Here is a 13,587-nt window from a genome sequence, read left to right as displayed (position 1 = left end):
TTCCCATTTGGCCCAACCCCCCCATGTCCCGTTTCACCCCCCGCTCCGTCCCGTCCCCTCTCCACCCCGGAACCTTTCTTCAGGCCGCGGCGCAGGGCGGATTCTTAAGCTGTGGCACACTAACATCCGGGAAGTGGGCTGAGCTCTTTGATTGGCGTCAGAATCAACCAATAAAACGAGAGATCATTTCAGGCCGCGTCTCTCTCCACCAATGAGAGGCGGAGGGGGCGGGATTCCTATCCCGGAAGCGGAGGGCGGCGGCGGACAGCTCCGTGTACGCTGTGAGCTGAGAGCGGTGCGCAGCCATGTCGGAACGGAAAGTCTTAAACGTGAGTTGGGGGCTGTGTGGGTGCCCTGGGGGGTCTATGGGGGCCCCACATCGTCCTCAGGGCTCCCGGTGGGCACGGGGCGCTCTGGGGGCTGGGACAGGCCTCGGGGCCCGGCCAGGAGCTGATCGGTGACCGTGTGTCCGTTTGTGCGCCGCTCTATTGTGTCCGTGTAGAAATATTACCCGCCGGATTTCGATCCGGCCAAGATCCCGAAGCTGAAGCTCCCGAAGGATCGACAGTACGTGGTGCGACTCATGGCCCCGTTCAACATGCGGTGAGAGGGGTGGGGGGGTGTTATAGACCCTACATAGAGCTGAGGGATACAGCCAGCAAATGGAAGGGGAGGGGAAGGGAAGGGAGGAGAGGGAAGGGGAGGGGAGGGGAGGGGAGGGAGGAAGAAGAGGGAGGGGAAGGGAAAGGGGAAGGGGAAAGGAAAGGAAAGGAAAGGAAAGGAAAGGAAAGGAAAGGGGAAAGGGAATGGGAGGAAAGGGGAAGGGAAGGGAAAGAAAGGAAAGGAAAGGAAAGGAAAGGAAAGGAAAGGAAAGGAAAGGAAAGGAGAGAAGGAAAGGAAAGGAAAGGAAAGGAAGGGAAAGGGAAAGGAAAGGAAGGGAAAGGGAAAGGAAAGGAGGAAGAGAAGGGAAGGAAGGAGGGAGAGGGAATGGACTGTATGGGTGATAGAGGGGCTGGAGGTTCCACGTATCCAAAGGGGTGAATGTGCTCATGGTCTGTGCTGTCTCTTTTATCTCTTAATGTTGGGCTCCTCCTTTAGCTGCAAGACGTGCGGTGAATACATCTACAAGTGGAAGAAGTTCAATGCCCAGAAGGAGACTATTCAGAATGAGGTGTATCTGGGGCTGCCCATATTCCGCTTCTACGTCAAGTGCACATGGTGTCTGGCAGAGACCACTTTCAAGGTGAAATATTGGCACTGATTTCTCCTCTTCTGCTTCATGGGGAGGTGATGTGGGTCTGAGCTCAGTCTGATGGGGAACACGGCTGTCCCAGCACAGGCTGAGCCCTGAGTCCATCTGGAGCAGAGCAGGAGGCTGCAGGTGTTTGTCTGCCCCACATTGTGACTGGGGTGGAATTGCTCCAAGATTTGCTGCCTTACTTTTCCCTTAGACAGACCCTGAGAACACGGATTACACCATGGAACATGGAGCCACTCGGAATTTCCAAGCTGAGAAGCTCTTGGAGGAAGAGGAGAAGAGGATGCAGAAGGAGAGGGAAGAGGAGGAGCTGAACAACCCCATGAAGGTACTGGAAAATGCTGTTTGCAGAAGGCAAAGCTCTCTCCTCCCCTGTTTGGCTGTACCTGCTCAGCAGGTCGCCTCGTCGCTTCTCCACACTCATGAGGCTGTGCTGGACCTTATTGCCTTGTGTAGACCCAGCTTCCTTCTGGTTCCTTAGGTCCTGGAGAACCGAACCAAGGACTCCAAACTGGAGATGGAAGTTCTGGAGAACCTACAGGAGCTGAAGGAGCTCAACCAGCGCCAGGCAAACGTTGACTTCGAGGCCATGCTGCAGCAGTACAAGGAATACGAGGAGGAGCAGAAACGCAGGGAGCAGGAGGAGGATGAGCAGGAGATGAAGTGAGCGGGCTGGAAGCATTGCCATGGGTGTGAAACCAGCCCTATGGGGAAGGGCTCCATCTTACCATCTGCTCAGCACCCCAATGACTGTGCAGTGAGGGCAGGGCCTGAGGGCTGTGTGTGTGTGGGACATAGACTGGGTCCTGGTGCTGAATTCCAGCAGTGGGGAGCAGCATCCAGCAGGGAGCACAGGGACCATCCCTCACCCCCAGCTCTGCCCTCTGTCCCTGCAGAGCCATGTTGGAGCAGGCCCAGAACCGCCGGCTGCTGTCGGACTCCGACTCAGATGAAGAGCCTGCAAAGCCAGGAACCAAACGTGCGGTGAAATCAAGGCCTACAGATGTCCTGCAGGAGGTGAGCAGGGGGCTGAGGCTCATCCACCCGCTGCTCCTCCTCTGCCGCCCTGGGCTCTGCACTGTTCCTTCTGTCCCTGCTGCCCGTCACGCATGAGCAGCTCAGAAAACGCATCCTGTGCACTGGGCCGAGAGGAGACAGGGATCAATGGGTGATTTCAGTCTGTGGCTGCTGACAAAGGAGGCGGCATCAGCTGCGATGGAGCTTAGGACGAGGCATCCCTTCCCCTTCAGCCTTCCCCAGGTCTCAGTCCCCGCTCAGGTACAATCTGAGCCCTCCAAAGGTGACTGGGAGTGAATCAGCCGCATGGGGCAGCCTCTCCTTTGCTTCCCTTCGGTCCGTGTTAGAGACAGGCAGGACAAAAGAGAGCTTTCAGTGCCTGCCTTGCAAGGGAGGGATTATCCCCACCAACAGGGCCCCCTGCGCTGCTGCTCTGTGATGTCGATCCGTGCCCGCGGGGACCCCTGTCCATTCGGACGAATCAAAGCAGCCATGTTTATAAGCCAGGCTGGGGTTAATCCCAGCTGTGTTCCTCTGCCCTGTGCTGCACTATGGGCACAGGGGAGCTCAGTTTGGCCATAGGACCTGCACAGCCCTGCGGCTCTTCAGCTCCCTTCTTGTGTGCCCGTGTTGTTTTGCAGTGTCCCTTCTCCCTGTGCCCCCCCATCACAACCCCACACCCCCCTAATGCTCCCGCTCTGCCCCACAGGACCCTCAGCCCCAGAGCAAGAAGCTGAAGACTGAAAGCTGGGAGCGGAGCGTGGGCAAATGGAACAGCAAGACACAGCTGGCTGCACTGGTGACAGCCAGGAAACAGAAGCTGAGTGACCCCCAGGTTAATGGGGCAGAGAATCGAGGCACCACAACCAGCACCGGTAACTGCAGGGAGCAGCGAGGTGGGGTCTGGCAGCCCCAGTGCTCCCAGTTTGAGTCGCTGTGGGGCGGATGGGGACTGTGGTGGTGGGAAGGACTCACTGATTTCTGCTCTCCCTTCGCCCTCCAGGCTCCCTGCCCAGCACTGTGAGCACCACATCATCCCTCAGCTTGTTGGGAGCTTACACGGACAGTGAGAGCGACTGAGGAGCATCGGGATCACACACTGCTGCCCTGCCCGGAGCTGCTCAGCCCCACAGCACTCCCAGCCCCACAGCACTCCCAGCCCCACACGTCATCCCCTGCCGTCCTGCAGTGGGGCTGTGGGCCCCAATCCTGCACTGTGGGGTGACACATCCCACTGCGGTGCTGGGAAGCACTGGGACCATACAGGACTGTGCTGATGGCAGCGTGGAGCCTTCCTGCCCCCACAGGGGGTGTGAACTCGGCGCTTTTTTGTAGCCAACCCCCCCCCCCCTTCTCTGCCCCCTCCTATGGGGGGTTTATGGGGAGCGCTGGGGTTGGCTGTGCCCACAGAGGGCCCCGATCTGTGAATAAACGTGGTTCTTTCATAGGGTCTGACCCACAGATGGCTCCGTGTGTCCGTTACGAGTCTGACCCACACAGGGGGACCCTGAGCTGCTTCGGCCCCAATTGGAGCAGGGTCCGTGTCCATCCCCCCCTTTGTCAGACCCCCCCCCCACGGCCGGGCCCCCATTAACACAACGAACGGCGCTGGGTCTGCGGGGCTTTGTGGGGTGGGGGGGGACAGGCGCCCCGGTGTGGCTGACCTTATAATCCCCCCCCCGCCCCGAGCTCTGCCCCCAGCCGCTCTATGGGACTGAGCAGCCCCTGTGAGCCCCACAACCCCGGAAAGGGGGCTTCGTTCGGGGAGAGCGGAGCAGGGCTGTGGTTGGGGCGCAGCGCGGGGTCCCCTCACCCCATATATTCCAGGGAAGGGATGAGGGGGGTCCTCGTGCCCCTGTGCTGAGTGTGGGGGGGGGGGGGGCACCCCTCTGAGACCCACAGATGTTGGGGTCCGCGGAGCCTTCGGGGGGGGTCGGGAGCCCCCAACTCCGGGGGATCGGGGCTGTCCCGTGGCCGCGGGTCCCCTTTGTCCCTGCGCCACTTTGATTCTCCCACTGTCCCCGGCTGGGGGGGGGGTCTCAGCCATCCCACCCCCCCCGCCCCCCTCCGGAGCATCACTGCGGGGCGGTACTGGGGGTGGGGGGGGTGAGGGGGCTCCGGTCCGCGCTGAGTCTGAGAGCGGCGGTGACACAAAGCGGCGGCGGCGGCGGCTGCAGCGGGGGGGGTTCGTTTGTCCCGCGGTGCCGATGGCCAAATGGCTGCGGGAATACCTGGGTCGGGGGGCACGGCGCTCCCCCCCCCGACCGCCCCAACCCGACTATAGCGGCGGTGAGCGCCGCCCCCCCGGAACCGGCTCCGGGACCGCCTCCCCCCGGCACCGGCTGGTGAGGGTGGGGGGTCCGGGTCGGTTGGAGCAGGTGAGGAGGGGGCGCCTTGATGGGGGGGAATGATGGGGTAACGGTGGGGAATTGGGGGCGGGGAGCGGGGGGAGGTGCTGGGGTCATAGCGGGGGGGATATGATGGGGGTGGCGGCGGAGTGGGAGAGGGGATGGGAGAATGGGGCGCGCGAATGGGGGCAGAATGGGGGCTGAGAGAGGGAGAGGGGAACGGGGGGGGGGTTTGGGGCGGGGATGGCGGGGTCGGGGGGCTTCGGGAGGGGGAGAGGAGAAGGATGGGCACAAAGGAACACGGCGGGGAACGAGCTGGGGGCACCCGCGGGGAGGGTTTGGGGGGCGGGGGGGGAACCGCAGCGCTGGGGTCTTTGAAGGGGGGGTCTATGGGGGTCCCGTCCGGCCGCTCCTCAGGGCCCCAATGAGAGCGAATACTCGGAGCCCTTTGATCAGGACGCGCTGCCCGAGGGCAGCAATGAGGAGCCCCGAGAGGCCGCAGGTTGGTGGCACCGCAACCCCCCCCCGCACCCACCACCACGGGGGTCCCGCAGCCCCCCACATCCCTGCCCTCCCCCCAGGGCTCCCACGGCACCGGGAGGGGCAGCGGGTGAGAGCGCAGCGGGACCCGCAGCTGTACGACACCCCCTGCGAGGGGTGGGACAAGGTGGGCGAGGGCGCGGGGGGGGGCGCAGCCCGTGACAGCCGCCTGCCCCGAGACGACGAGCGTCCAGCGGATGAGTACGACCAGCCCTGGGAGTGGAAGAAGGATCACATCTCACGGGCGTTCGCAGGTGCTGGAATCAGGGGGACATCCCACCCCACAGCATCACTCAGTCCCTGCGGGGACCACCCCACAGCCCCACATCCTCAGCCCCTATAGGCACCACCCCACAGCCCCCACATCCTCAGCCCCTATAGGTACCACCCCCAGCCCCACATCCCTCCCCCCTGTGTGATGCTGGTGGGGTGACACCCTGCTCTATCCCTGCAGTTCGGTTTGAGAGCCCTGAGCGCTCCCCCAGCCTGTCCCGGCAGCCACCAAGGACCCCCCGACCCCCCCCTGGCACGAGGCCGCTCTGCCCACCCAGCCCAGGACACGTGGACACGTCGCTGCCCCTGGAGAAGCAAGTGTGAGTTTGGGGTCCCCACCAATGTGGGGTGGCACCGATGTCCCCACTGTGCATCATGGATGGCACCCACACGGCTCTATGGGGGGCAGTGGGGCTCAGAAGGGGTAGAGGATGTTCCTGTGGCATCAATGGGTCCCCATAGTGGAGATGGGTCCCCATGGCATAGACACCCCTATGGCACAGCTGTGGGTCCCCATGGTGTGGACACCCCATAGCACAGCAGCTGCCCTATGTCACCCCATCCTGCTGGCACAGCTGGGTCCCCGCAGCCCTTTGGTGCCCCATGCAGGGTGCCGTGCCCCACATTGGGGTGCCATAAGCTGAGCCCCACATTGACACCCCACGGTTCCCCATCCAGGTGGTACCACGGCCCCATTGGACGCGCGGGCGCCGAGTCGCTGCTGGCGCTGTGCCGTGAGGGCAGCTTCCTGGTGCGGGACTGCGAGACCAGCCCCGACGACTACTCACTGTCACTCAGGTACGTGTGGGGCGGCCCTATGGGGTCAGAGCTGTGCCATGTACAGGCCTAAAGGTGCACAAACCCCACGTATCCCCACTGTGCCCCATAGGAGCAGCCACGGCTTCGTGCACGTGAAGCTGACGCGGACGCGGGAGCGGCACTTTGTGTTGGGGCGCGCGGGGGCCGCGTTCCCCTCCGTACCCGACGCCGTCCGACACTACACGGCGCGAGCGCTGCCCGTCCGTGGGGCACGGCACCTCTCCCTGCTCTACCCCGTGGCTGCGCAGCCCCCCTGAGCCCCACAGCAATGGGGATCCCCCCCTGGTGTGTCCATTAAAGGCTGTAGGCTTTGGTACGCTCTGGTACCTCTTGAGGCTGAACTCTATGGTATGTGGGGAAAGGGGGCCGGGGGGATTTGTTGCTGTCAGCTCTGCCCGCTGCCCCACGGGAGGGCTGGGTTTGGGTCTGGGTCAGGGACTGGGATTGGGGTCAGGTTTGGGTTTGAGTTTGGTTTGAATTGAGTCAGAGTTGGGATTAAGGGATCAGGACTGGGAGAGGGAATGAGTTTGGGTTCATTTTAGGGTCAATGTGAGGGTCAGGGTCAGGGTCAGGGGTTGGATTTGGGTTCAGGTCAGGGTCAGAGTGAGGGTTTGAGTTTGGGTCAGGTCTATGAATCATTTGGGGTTGGGGTAAGGCTCAGAGCCGGGCTTAGGATCAGGGTTAGGGTCAGAGTTTGGGCTTCCCTGCAGCTTGGGGGGGCCATGGGGCCGTGCAGTGCCCCCCAGCTGTGGGTCTGCCTGTGGTTGCCCCCATGGGTGGGTTCTGGGGGGCAGGAAGGCGCCGCAAGAAGACAGGAAGCGAGGTGGCAGGATGCTGTCAGCCTAATGGGGGCTCTTCCTGTGTGAAGCAGAGCGGAGCACATCGCTCACACACACCCCCTGCCCATATCGGGGCTGTGGGGCACTGGGGGGGGGAAGGGGGGGTCACCCCTTAAGGCTGGGAGGGTTCCACGTTCGGTCCAGCCCCCCTTGGACGCATCGTCCTCCAGCAGCTGCTCCCTGGGGGTTCTTGTCCCTCGGGGTCCGGTGGGGCACCATGTTCACGTAGATGTCTGAGGTGTCTGGGGGGCAGTGGGGCGCTGTGGGGTGCAGGGCAGGCACAGCCCAGCAGGGGAACGTCCAGGCACAGAGACACCCAGTGGGTCTGAAGGGAAGGGAGCAGTGGGGCACGGGGTACATGGAACATGGGGTTACCTGCCCTCCTCCTCCTGCAGCAGCAGCAGCCAAGGGAGATCAGCCCGACGAGCAGCACGGTGCCCCCCACAGCCCCACACAGCTCCCATGTCAGCCCTACAAGCACAACCAGCTGGGTCACTGCCCCACTGCCACCAGCACTGAATGGGATATAGGGGGCAGTGGGGACACACGTACCTGCCCCGTGATCTCCATCAGCTCCTGCAGCAAAGGGGAAGCACAGTCAGGGCTGTTCTGTCCCCATCTCCACTGTGACCCCACACACAGAGACCCCACATCACCATAACACTCATGGGGGTCCTCACAGACCCCACTAAATGCTGCCCACCCCCCTGTGCCCCCCACATACCTGCACTGACATGGAGCATTGTGCCGTTCCCGGTGGCTGTGGCGAGGTAGGGGACCTCAATGGTGACATGGCAGACGTAGCGTCCTGCATCACCCTCCTGTGCCCCATGGAGGCTGAGGTTGGCGTGGGGTGGGCTCCATGTGAGGTGGATGTGGGGGGTGGCACAGGGCATGGTGGTGGCTTTGGGGGGCAGGTGGGTCACCCTGTGCTCACACAGCACCTCGTGCCCCCCGTCCTTCAGCCACGTTACACGGGCCATGGTCCAACGCTGCGCTGTCTGCAGCTGGCACCGCAGGGACACGTTGGTACCAGCTGCTGCCCACAGCTCGGGGGGGTCCTGGTTCACCTGCAGGGCTCCCACTGCTGGGAGCAGCACTTGGGTCACTATGGGGCTCAGGGGGGCGATGGCTGGATATATGGCTCTGATTGAGGCCCCCCAGTGCCACCACGGCCCCATTAACGGGGACACTGGGGCGCCCTATGTCCTGTTCTGCTCACCCACAGCCCACACGCTGCTCAGTGCACGTCCCCATCCTGCCCCCATCCTGTCCCCCCCGCTGCTGTCCCCTTCCTGTTCACACCAGCTCTGGTTCCTCCCCACGTCCCCTCACTGCCCCCCACCCCACAGACGCTGCCCCCATCCCTGTCCCTGTGTGTCCGGGTTGGATGTGGGAGCACTGAGAGGTGGGGGGGGGTCACTGTCCCTGGAGGGGCTCAGAACCCTGCAGGTACATGGGGCTGTGCTCAGTAGGTACAGGGGGATGGATGGGGGGTGGGGGTGGGATCGGGGTCTGCTCTGACCCCATCCTGTCCATCTGTCTCCATCCCTGATCCACCCCCCCCCCTCAGGACACAAACACCCCCAGCAGCCCCACAGCCCTCAGAGCCCCCCTGTCCCACCCCACAGCCCCACAACCCCCCCTATATCCCCTCTATATCCCCCTATATCCCCCCTATATCCCCCCTTATCCCCCCCCATATCCCCCCATATCCCCCCACTCACCACCGAGGAGGGGTACGATGGCCCCGATCCCCCACACCCCCACCCCGTGTCCATCTGTCCGGCTCTGTCTCCCTGCTCTCCCCATCCCCGTCTCCCCACTGTCCCCACATCGTCTGCTCATGGCCCCACTGTGACACCACAACTTCCTGCTGCACTGGGGGGGTTGTGGGGCAGCACAGTGTCACATCCTGACCCCCATCATGGGCCCCATAGCGCTGTGTCACAGGGTGGTCTCACGGCAGCCATGATGGTGGGGGTCCCATTGGGGTCTCCTCCCCCACATCCCCCCCTGTGCCCCCATATGGGGCTGTGCTGTGTGTGGGATCAGACCCTGAAGGCGGCGGTTCCGCCCCGCCCCCCCCGGGGGTCGCTCTGCCCTATGGGGGGTCGTGGGGCCCTGTGTGAAGCATGAGGCCTACACGGGACTACACATCCCAGCATGCCCCGCGATACCACAGATCCCAGCACGCCCCGCGGCCGCACTACACTTCCCGGCATGCCTCGCGCCAACCCCGCACCGCCATTGCTGCGTATCCCAGCATGCCTTGCGGCATGGACACGTATCCCATAACACCCCGCGGCGCCCAACCCTGCCATAGGGGGGGGCGGACTACATTTCCCAGCACACCCCGCGGGCGGGGCGGAGCGGGGACGGCGCCGCTCCCCTTTTGTTGGTGCTGGTGGGGCCTGGAGGGGCGGCCCGGAATGGGAGACCAGGTGGGGACGGGATGGGGATGGGGGGGGATGAAGGTGATCTGTAATGGGTCTAATGGGTCTAATGGGTCTAATGGGTTGGGCTCAGCCCATAGGGGGGATGGGGGGGTTGAGGATGGAGGGGCAGAGATATGGGGGGCTCTATGGGTGCCCCCCCCCCATATCCCGTCCAGCAGTGACGGTGAGACCCCCCCCCTTAATGCCCCCCCCCCATTGCCGAGTCATTGCTGTGTCTGCTGCATCACATCGGGCCGGGATGTGGGGCTGGAATATGGGGCTGAGGGTCCGGGGGGGGCTGAGCTCATTATGGGGGTCTATGAGGACATTGGGGTCCATGAGGACACTGACTGTGCCCCCCCCATCGTTATCAGGAAGCGCTGCGGAAAATCATCACCACTTTGGCTGTGAAGAATGAAGAGATTCAGAACTTCATCTACTCCCTCAAGCAGATGCTGCAGAATGTGGAGGTAACACAGCAACACATCCCATCCCATCCCATCCCATCCATCCCATCCCATCCCATCCCATCCCATCCCATCCCATCCCATCCCATCCCATCCCATCCCATCCCATCCCTGCCAGTGGGGTGGTTCCCTATGGGGATGCAGTGTGGGGTGGTGCTCAGTGCCGCCTCCAGCCCCGCTCACATGCGGTGTCACCACCAGGATAACTCCACTCGAGTGCAGGAGGACCTGGAGGTGGAGTTCCAGTCTCTGTACGCGCTGCTGGACGAGCTGAAGGACAACATGATGATGAAGATCAAGCAGGACCGCGCCAGCCGCACCTACGAGCTGCAGGTGAGCACCCACCCTGCACCCATCGCCCACCCCCTGCCCGCCCCCATCACCCACAGCCGTTCTGTGTCCTTCAGGCCCAGGTGGCAGCGTGTGCCAAAGCTCTGGAGAGCTCAGAGGAGCTGCTGGAGGCGGCCAACCAGACTTTGGAGACGGCCAACAACCACGACTTCGCCCAGGTGCGGCTGCTGGTGCCACGATCCGGCCCTGCCCGGCTGCCCCAGGGCTGTGCTGAGTGCTGGGGGTGGGGGCCGGGCTCTGCTGTCCCCCCTTCACCTTCTGGCTCGTGCCACTCTGCCTGTGCTCGCCTCTTTCTGTGCTGGGCACCTCGTTAACGCTGGGCTGGCTTTGCCCGCTGCAGCCTTGGTTAGGGCCTGGGACCCCCCCAGCACCACCCAGAGCCTCAGGTGCTGCCTGGCACCTTCTGTTATCTGAGATAAAGGGATGTAAGTGCGCAGGGTGGGGACAGGGGGGTGCTGCTCTGCATGGCACTGGGCGCAGGGGGTGCTGTGGGGACGCAGGGATGCTGTGCTGTGTGGGTACCGCTGCAGGGATGCTGCAGGGATGCTGAGCTGTGAGGCCATGATGGCAGGACGCGCTGCAGCACTCTGGCTCGTGGCACTGCTGTCTCACCTGCTTTCTTTTTCTCCTCTTTCCCTCCGCGCTCTCCAGGCTGCCAAACAGATCAAGGATAGGTACGGTCCCCCCCGCTGCCCCCCACTAACCCGCAGCGTCCCACCCTCACCCTACAGTAACAAAGGGGGGGATGTGGGTGTAGGTGCTGCCCACCTTCCTGGTGGTGTGGGGGGGTCTCTCTGCGTCCCATCCCGGCTGATGTTGTGTCTCCATGTTGCAGTGTGACCATGGCTCCTGCCTTCCGCCTCTCGCTCAAGGCCAAAGTGAGCGACAACATGAGCCACCTGATGGTGGATTTTGCCCAGGAGCGGCGCCTGCTGCAGGCCCTCGCCTTCCTGCCAGGTAGAACCATGGGGAGGGGGCTGCGGGGATGGGGTGCTGGTCTGTTAGAAGCACAGGGGGCTCAATGGGAGCTCTGGGCTGTGCTGGGGTCTATGGGGTGGTGTTTCAATGGGTGCTTTCCCACTGACCCGCTGGGTGTCAGCCCTGCCATCACACCACAAATGGGGGCTGGGTGTGCCCTGTGGGGCTGCAGTGATGGGTGGGAGGGGGGATGGATTGATATGACCCCCCCTGTGCAGTGCCCAGCACCCCCGAGATCGACCTGACCGAGTCTCTGGTGGCCGATAACTGCGTGACGTTGTGCTGGAGGATGCCTGACGAGGACAGTAAGATCGACCACTACGTGCTGGAGTATCGCAGGACCAACTTCGAGGGGCCGCCCCGAGCCAAGGAGGAGCAGCCCTGGATGGTGGTGGAGGGCATTAAAGGCACCGAATACACCCTGTCTGGTGAGGAGGGGGGGCCGGGCGGTGCGGAGCCGTCCCAGAGCTCCCAGTTTATCCCCTGGCTGTGCCCACAGGGCTGAAGTTTGACATGAAGTACATGAATTTCCGGGTACGGGCCTGTAATAAAGCCGTGGCCGGGGAGTTCTCGGAGGCCGTCACTTTGGAGACCAGAGGTGGGTGATGGGGATGGGGGGGTGATGGGGTGTGAGGGGTGGGGGTGGCACTGATGGCGGCTGTCCCCAGCCTTCATGTTCCGGCTGGACGCCAGCACCTGCCACCAGAACCTGCGCGTGGAGGATTTCAGCGTGGAGTGGGACGCCACGGGGGGGAAGGTGCAGGATGTGAAGGCGAGAGAGAAGGACGGGAAGGGCAGGACGGCGTCACCCGCCAACTCACCCGCCAGGTAACACCCCCCACCCCATCAGTGTGGGGCAGTGCTGGCACCAACCTCACCACCACCATCACCTCCATGCAGGGCTGTGCAGTCCCCCAAGCGGATGTCATTGAGCCGTGCGGGCAGGGATCGCTTCACAGCCGAGTCCTACACTGTGTTGGGTGAGAGCAGGAGCCGCAGCCATGGGGATGGGGGGGATGTGGGGCACAGAGGGGCCGGGGGGGACGTGGCAGCTGTGTGCCCACAGGTGATACATTGATCGATGGTGATGATCATTACTGGGAGGTGCGGTACGACCGTGACAGCAAAGCCTTCGGTGTGGGGGTGGCCTATCGCAGCCTGGGCAAGTTCGACCAGCTGGGCAAGACGTCGGCGTCGTGGTGCCTCCACCTCAACAACTGGCTGCAGGTCAGCTTCAGCGCCAAGCACGCCAACAAGGCCAAGGTGCTGGACGTGCCCGTGCCCGACTGCATCGGCGTCTACTGCAACTTCAATGAAGGTGGGGGCTGCTCCTGGCGCTGGATGTGGGGTGATGCATGTGTGGGGTGGCTGGAGGGGCAGCAATGGAGCTCTGTGCCCCCCATGCATGTCCCTAAGTGTCCTCCACGTGTGCTCATATGTGTGCCCCATATTTATGCCCCTGTGTGCCCCCTTGTGTGCTCCATGTGCCCTTATGTGTGTCTCATATGTGCCCCTATGTGTGTGCCCATATGTGCCCCCATATGCCCTTATGTGTGTCTCACACATGCCCCTATGTGTGCCCCCAAGTGTCCCACATGTGCCCATATATGCCCCTATATGTGCCCCACACGTGCCCATATGTGCCCATAGGGTTCCTGTCCTTCTACAACGCCCGCACCAAGCAGTTGCTTCACACCTTCAAGGCGCGCTTTGCGCAGCCGGTGCTGCCGGCCTTTATGGTAAGGGGGGGCTGAAGGGGGGGGGGCTGTGGGATCTGATGTGGGTCTGGGGGGGTCCCGGTGCCCAATGTTCCCCCTGTGCCCCCCAGGTTTGGTGCGGCAGCTTCCACGTCTCCTCGGGGCTGCAGGTGCCCAGTGCTGTGAAATGCCTCCAGAAGAGAAACAGCGCAGCCAGCAGCTCCACGGCCAGTCTGCCCTGAGAGCCCCTGCGACCCCCCCGGGGCACAGCACTGAATGTACCCATCACCCCCCATAACCACAACCCCCCCCCCCCTTTAACCCCATCACGCTCTGTCCTCGCCGCGCTCTGGGCACTGGGCAGTGGGGAATGTGGCAGCCCCCCCCCTCGGACCCCCATGGGATGCCAGGTTGGGGCGCGGGGCCACCCCTGACCCTCAGGTCCCCCCCCCATTTGTGCCCCCAGCTCTGGCACAGGGCTGGGCTCGCTGCCCCCCCCGCAGGAAGCTGCTTCTGGCCTTAATAAAGCGGGATAGAGGTGTGATGCTGCCTTTGGTCATAC

The 13,587-nt window shown here is 63.3% G+C and overlaps 4 protein-coding genes across 4 annotated transcripts; 3 read left to right on the top strand and 1 right to left on the bottom strand.

Annotated features, from left to right (window-relative positions):
- The first annotated feature begins 217 nt into the window (after nucleotides 1-217).
- On the top strand, nucleotides 218-3,736 carry YJU2 (YJU2 splicing factor homolog). The gene is made up of 8 exons (XM_015886787.2): nucleotides 218-329; nucleotides 503-603; nucleotides 1,099-1,243; nucleotides 1,452-1,586; nucleotides 1,740-1,921; nucleotides 2,155-2,275; nucleotides 2,985-3,150; nucleotides 3,279-3,736. Exons 1-8 carry the CDS (start codon nucleotides 306-308, stop codon nucleotides 3,353-3,355), a joined length of 951 nt encoding a protein of 316 aa, XP_015742273.1. The 5' UTR covers nucleotides 218-305; the 3' UTR covers nucleotides 3,356-3,736.
- Nucleotides 3,737-4,408: 672 nt separating this feature from the next.
- Nucleotides 4,409-6,581, top strand: SHD (Src homology 2 domain containing transforming protein D). The gene is made up of 6 exons (XM_015886071.2): nucleotides 4,409-4,653; nucleotides 5,041-5,125; nucleotides 5,205-5,417; nucleotides 5,618-5,756; nucleotides 6,115-6,234; nucleotides 6,326-6,581. The coding sequence occupies exons 1-6, from the start codon at nucleotides 4,483-4,485 to the stop codon at nucleotides 6,510-6,512; spliced, it is 915 nt and encodes a 304-aa protein (XP_015741557.1). The 5' UTR covers nucleotides 4,409-4,482; the 3' UTR covers nucleotides 6,513-6,581.
- Nucleotides 6,507-8,338, bottom strand: TMIGD2 (transmembrane and immunoglobulin domain containing 2). The gene is made up of 4 exons (XM_015886073.2): nucleotides 7,819-8,338; nucleotides 7,647-7,670; nucleotides 7,470-7,565; nucleotides 6,507-7,336 (listed from the first exon to the last, which is right to left on the bottom strand). The coding sequence occupies exons 1-4, from the start codon at nucleotides 8,273-8,275 to the stop codon at nucleotides 7,200-7,202; spliced, it is 714 nt and encodes a 237-aa protein (XP_015741559.1). The 5' UTR covers nucleotides 8,276-8,338; the 3' UTR covers nucleotides 6,507-7,199.
- A 1,068-nt stretch (nucleotides 8,339-9,406) lies between these two features.
- FSD1 (fibronectin type III and SPRY domain containing 1) lies at nucleotides 9,407-13,569 on the top strand. The gene is made up of 13 exons (XM_015886785.1): nucleotides 9,407-9,538; nucleotides 9,907-10,002; nucleotides 10,201-10,332; nucleotides 10,407-10,508; nucleotides 11,002-11,024; nucleotides 11,186-11,307; nucleotides 11,547-11,756; nucleotides 11,828-11,926; nucleotides 11,997-12,156; nucleotides 12,229-12,308; nucleotides 12,395-12,646; nucleotides 12,979-13,067; nucleotides 13,157-13,569. Exons 1-13 carry the CDS (start codon nucleotides 9,527-9,529, stop codon nucleotides 13,265-13,267), a joined length of 1,488 nt encoding a protein of 495 aa, XP_015742271.1. The 5' UTR covers nucleotides 9,407-9,526; the 3' UTR covers nucleotides 13,268-13,569.
- The last annotated feature ends 18 nt before the right edge of the window (nucleotides 13,570-13,587 follow it).

The sequence above is a fragment of the Coturnix japonica genome, chromosome 28, assembly GCF_001577835.2.
Source record: "Coturnix japonica isolate 7356 chromosome 28, Coturnix japonica 2.1, whole genome shotgun sequence".
Taxonomy (NCBI): Eukaryota; Metazoa; Chordata; class Aves; order Galliformes; family Phasianidae; genus Coturnix; species Coturnix japonica.
The sequence above is the reverse complement of the archived record's forward strand: the minus strand, read 5'-3'. Positions and strand labels throughout refer to the sequence as shown.

What these genes read in the sequence shown, in the direction of transcription:
- FSD1 (XM_015886785.1), top strand. An exon ending in AGATGCTGCAGAATGTGGAG is followed by an intron (nt 10,003 to 10,200) that starts GTAACACAGCAA and finishes TGTCACCACCAG; the next exon opens with GATAACTCCACTCGAGTGCA. An exon ending in CGAGTCCTACACTGTGTTGG is followed by an intron (nt 12,309 to 12,394) that starts GTGAGAGCAGGA and finishes GTGTGCCCACAG; the next exon opens with GTGATACATTGATCGATGGT.
- TMIGD2 (XM_015886073.2), bottom strand. Translation starts at nt 8,275, where the DNA reads ATGGGGCCGTGGTGGCACTGGGGGGCCTCAATCAGAGCCATATATCCA. An exon ending in AATGCTCCATGTCAGTGCAG is followed by an intron (nt 7,671 to 7,818) that starts GTATGTGGGGGG and finishes CCTTTGCTGCAG; the next exon opens with GAGCTGATGGAGATCACGGG. An exon ending in TGATGGAGATCACGGGGCAG is followed by an intron (nt 7,566 to 7,646) that starts GTACGTGTGTCC and finishes TTGTGCTTGTAG; the next exon opens with GGCTGACATGGGAGCTGTGT.
- SHD (XM_015886071.2), top strand. Translation starts at nt 4,483, where the DNA reads ATGGCCAAATGGCTGCGGGAATACCTGGGTCGGGGGGCACGGCGCTCC. An exon ending in GTCCGGGTCGGTTGGAGCAG is followed by an intron (nt 4,654 to 5,040) that starts GTGAGGAGGGGG and finishes GCCGCTCCTCAG; the next exon opens with GGCCCCAATGAGAGCGAATA. An exon ending in CATCTCACGGGCGTTCGCAG is followed by an intron (nt 5,418 to 5,617) that starts GTGCTGGAATCA and finishes CTATCCCTGCAG; the next exon opens with TTCGGTTTGAGAGCCCTGAG.
- YJU2 (XM_015886787.2), top strand. Translation starts at nt 306, where the DNA reads ATGTCGGAACGGAAAGTCTTAAAC. An exon ending in CTACAGATGTCCTGCAGGAG is followed by an intron (nt 2,276 to 2,984) that starts GTGAGCAGGGGG and finishes TCTGCCCCACAG; the next exon opens with GACCCTCAGCCCCAGAGCAA. An exon ending in AGGCACCACAACCAGCACCG is followed by an intron (nt 3,151 to 3,278) that starts GTAACTGCAGGG and finishes TTCGCCCTCCAG; the next exon opens with GCTCCCTGCCCAGCACTGTG.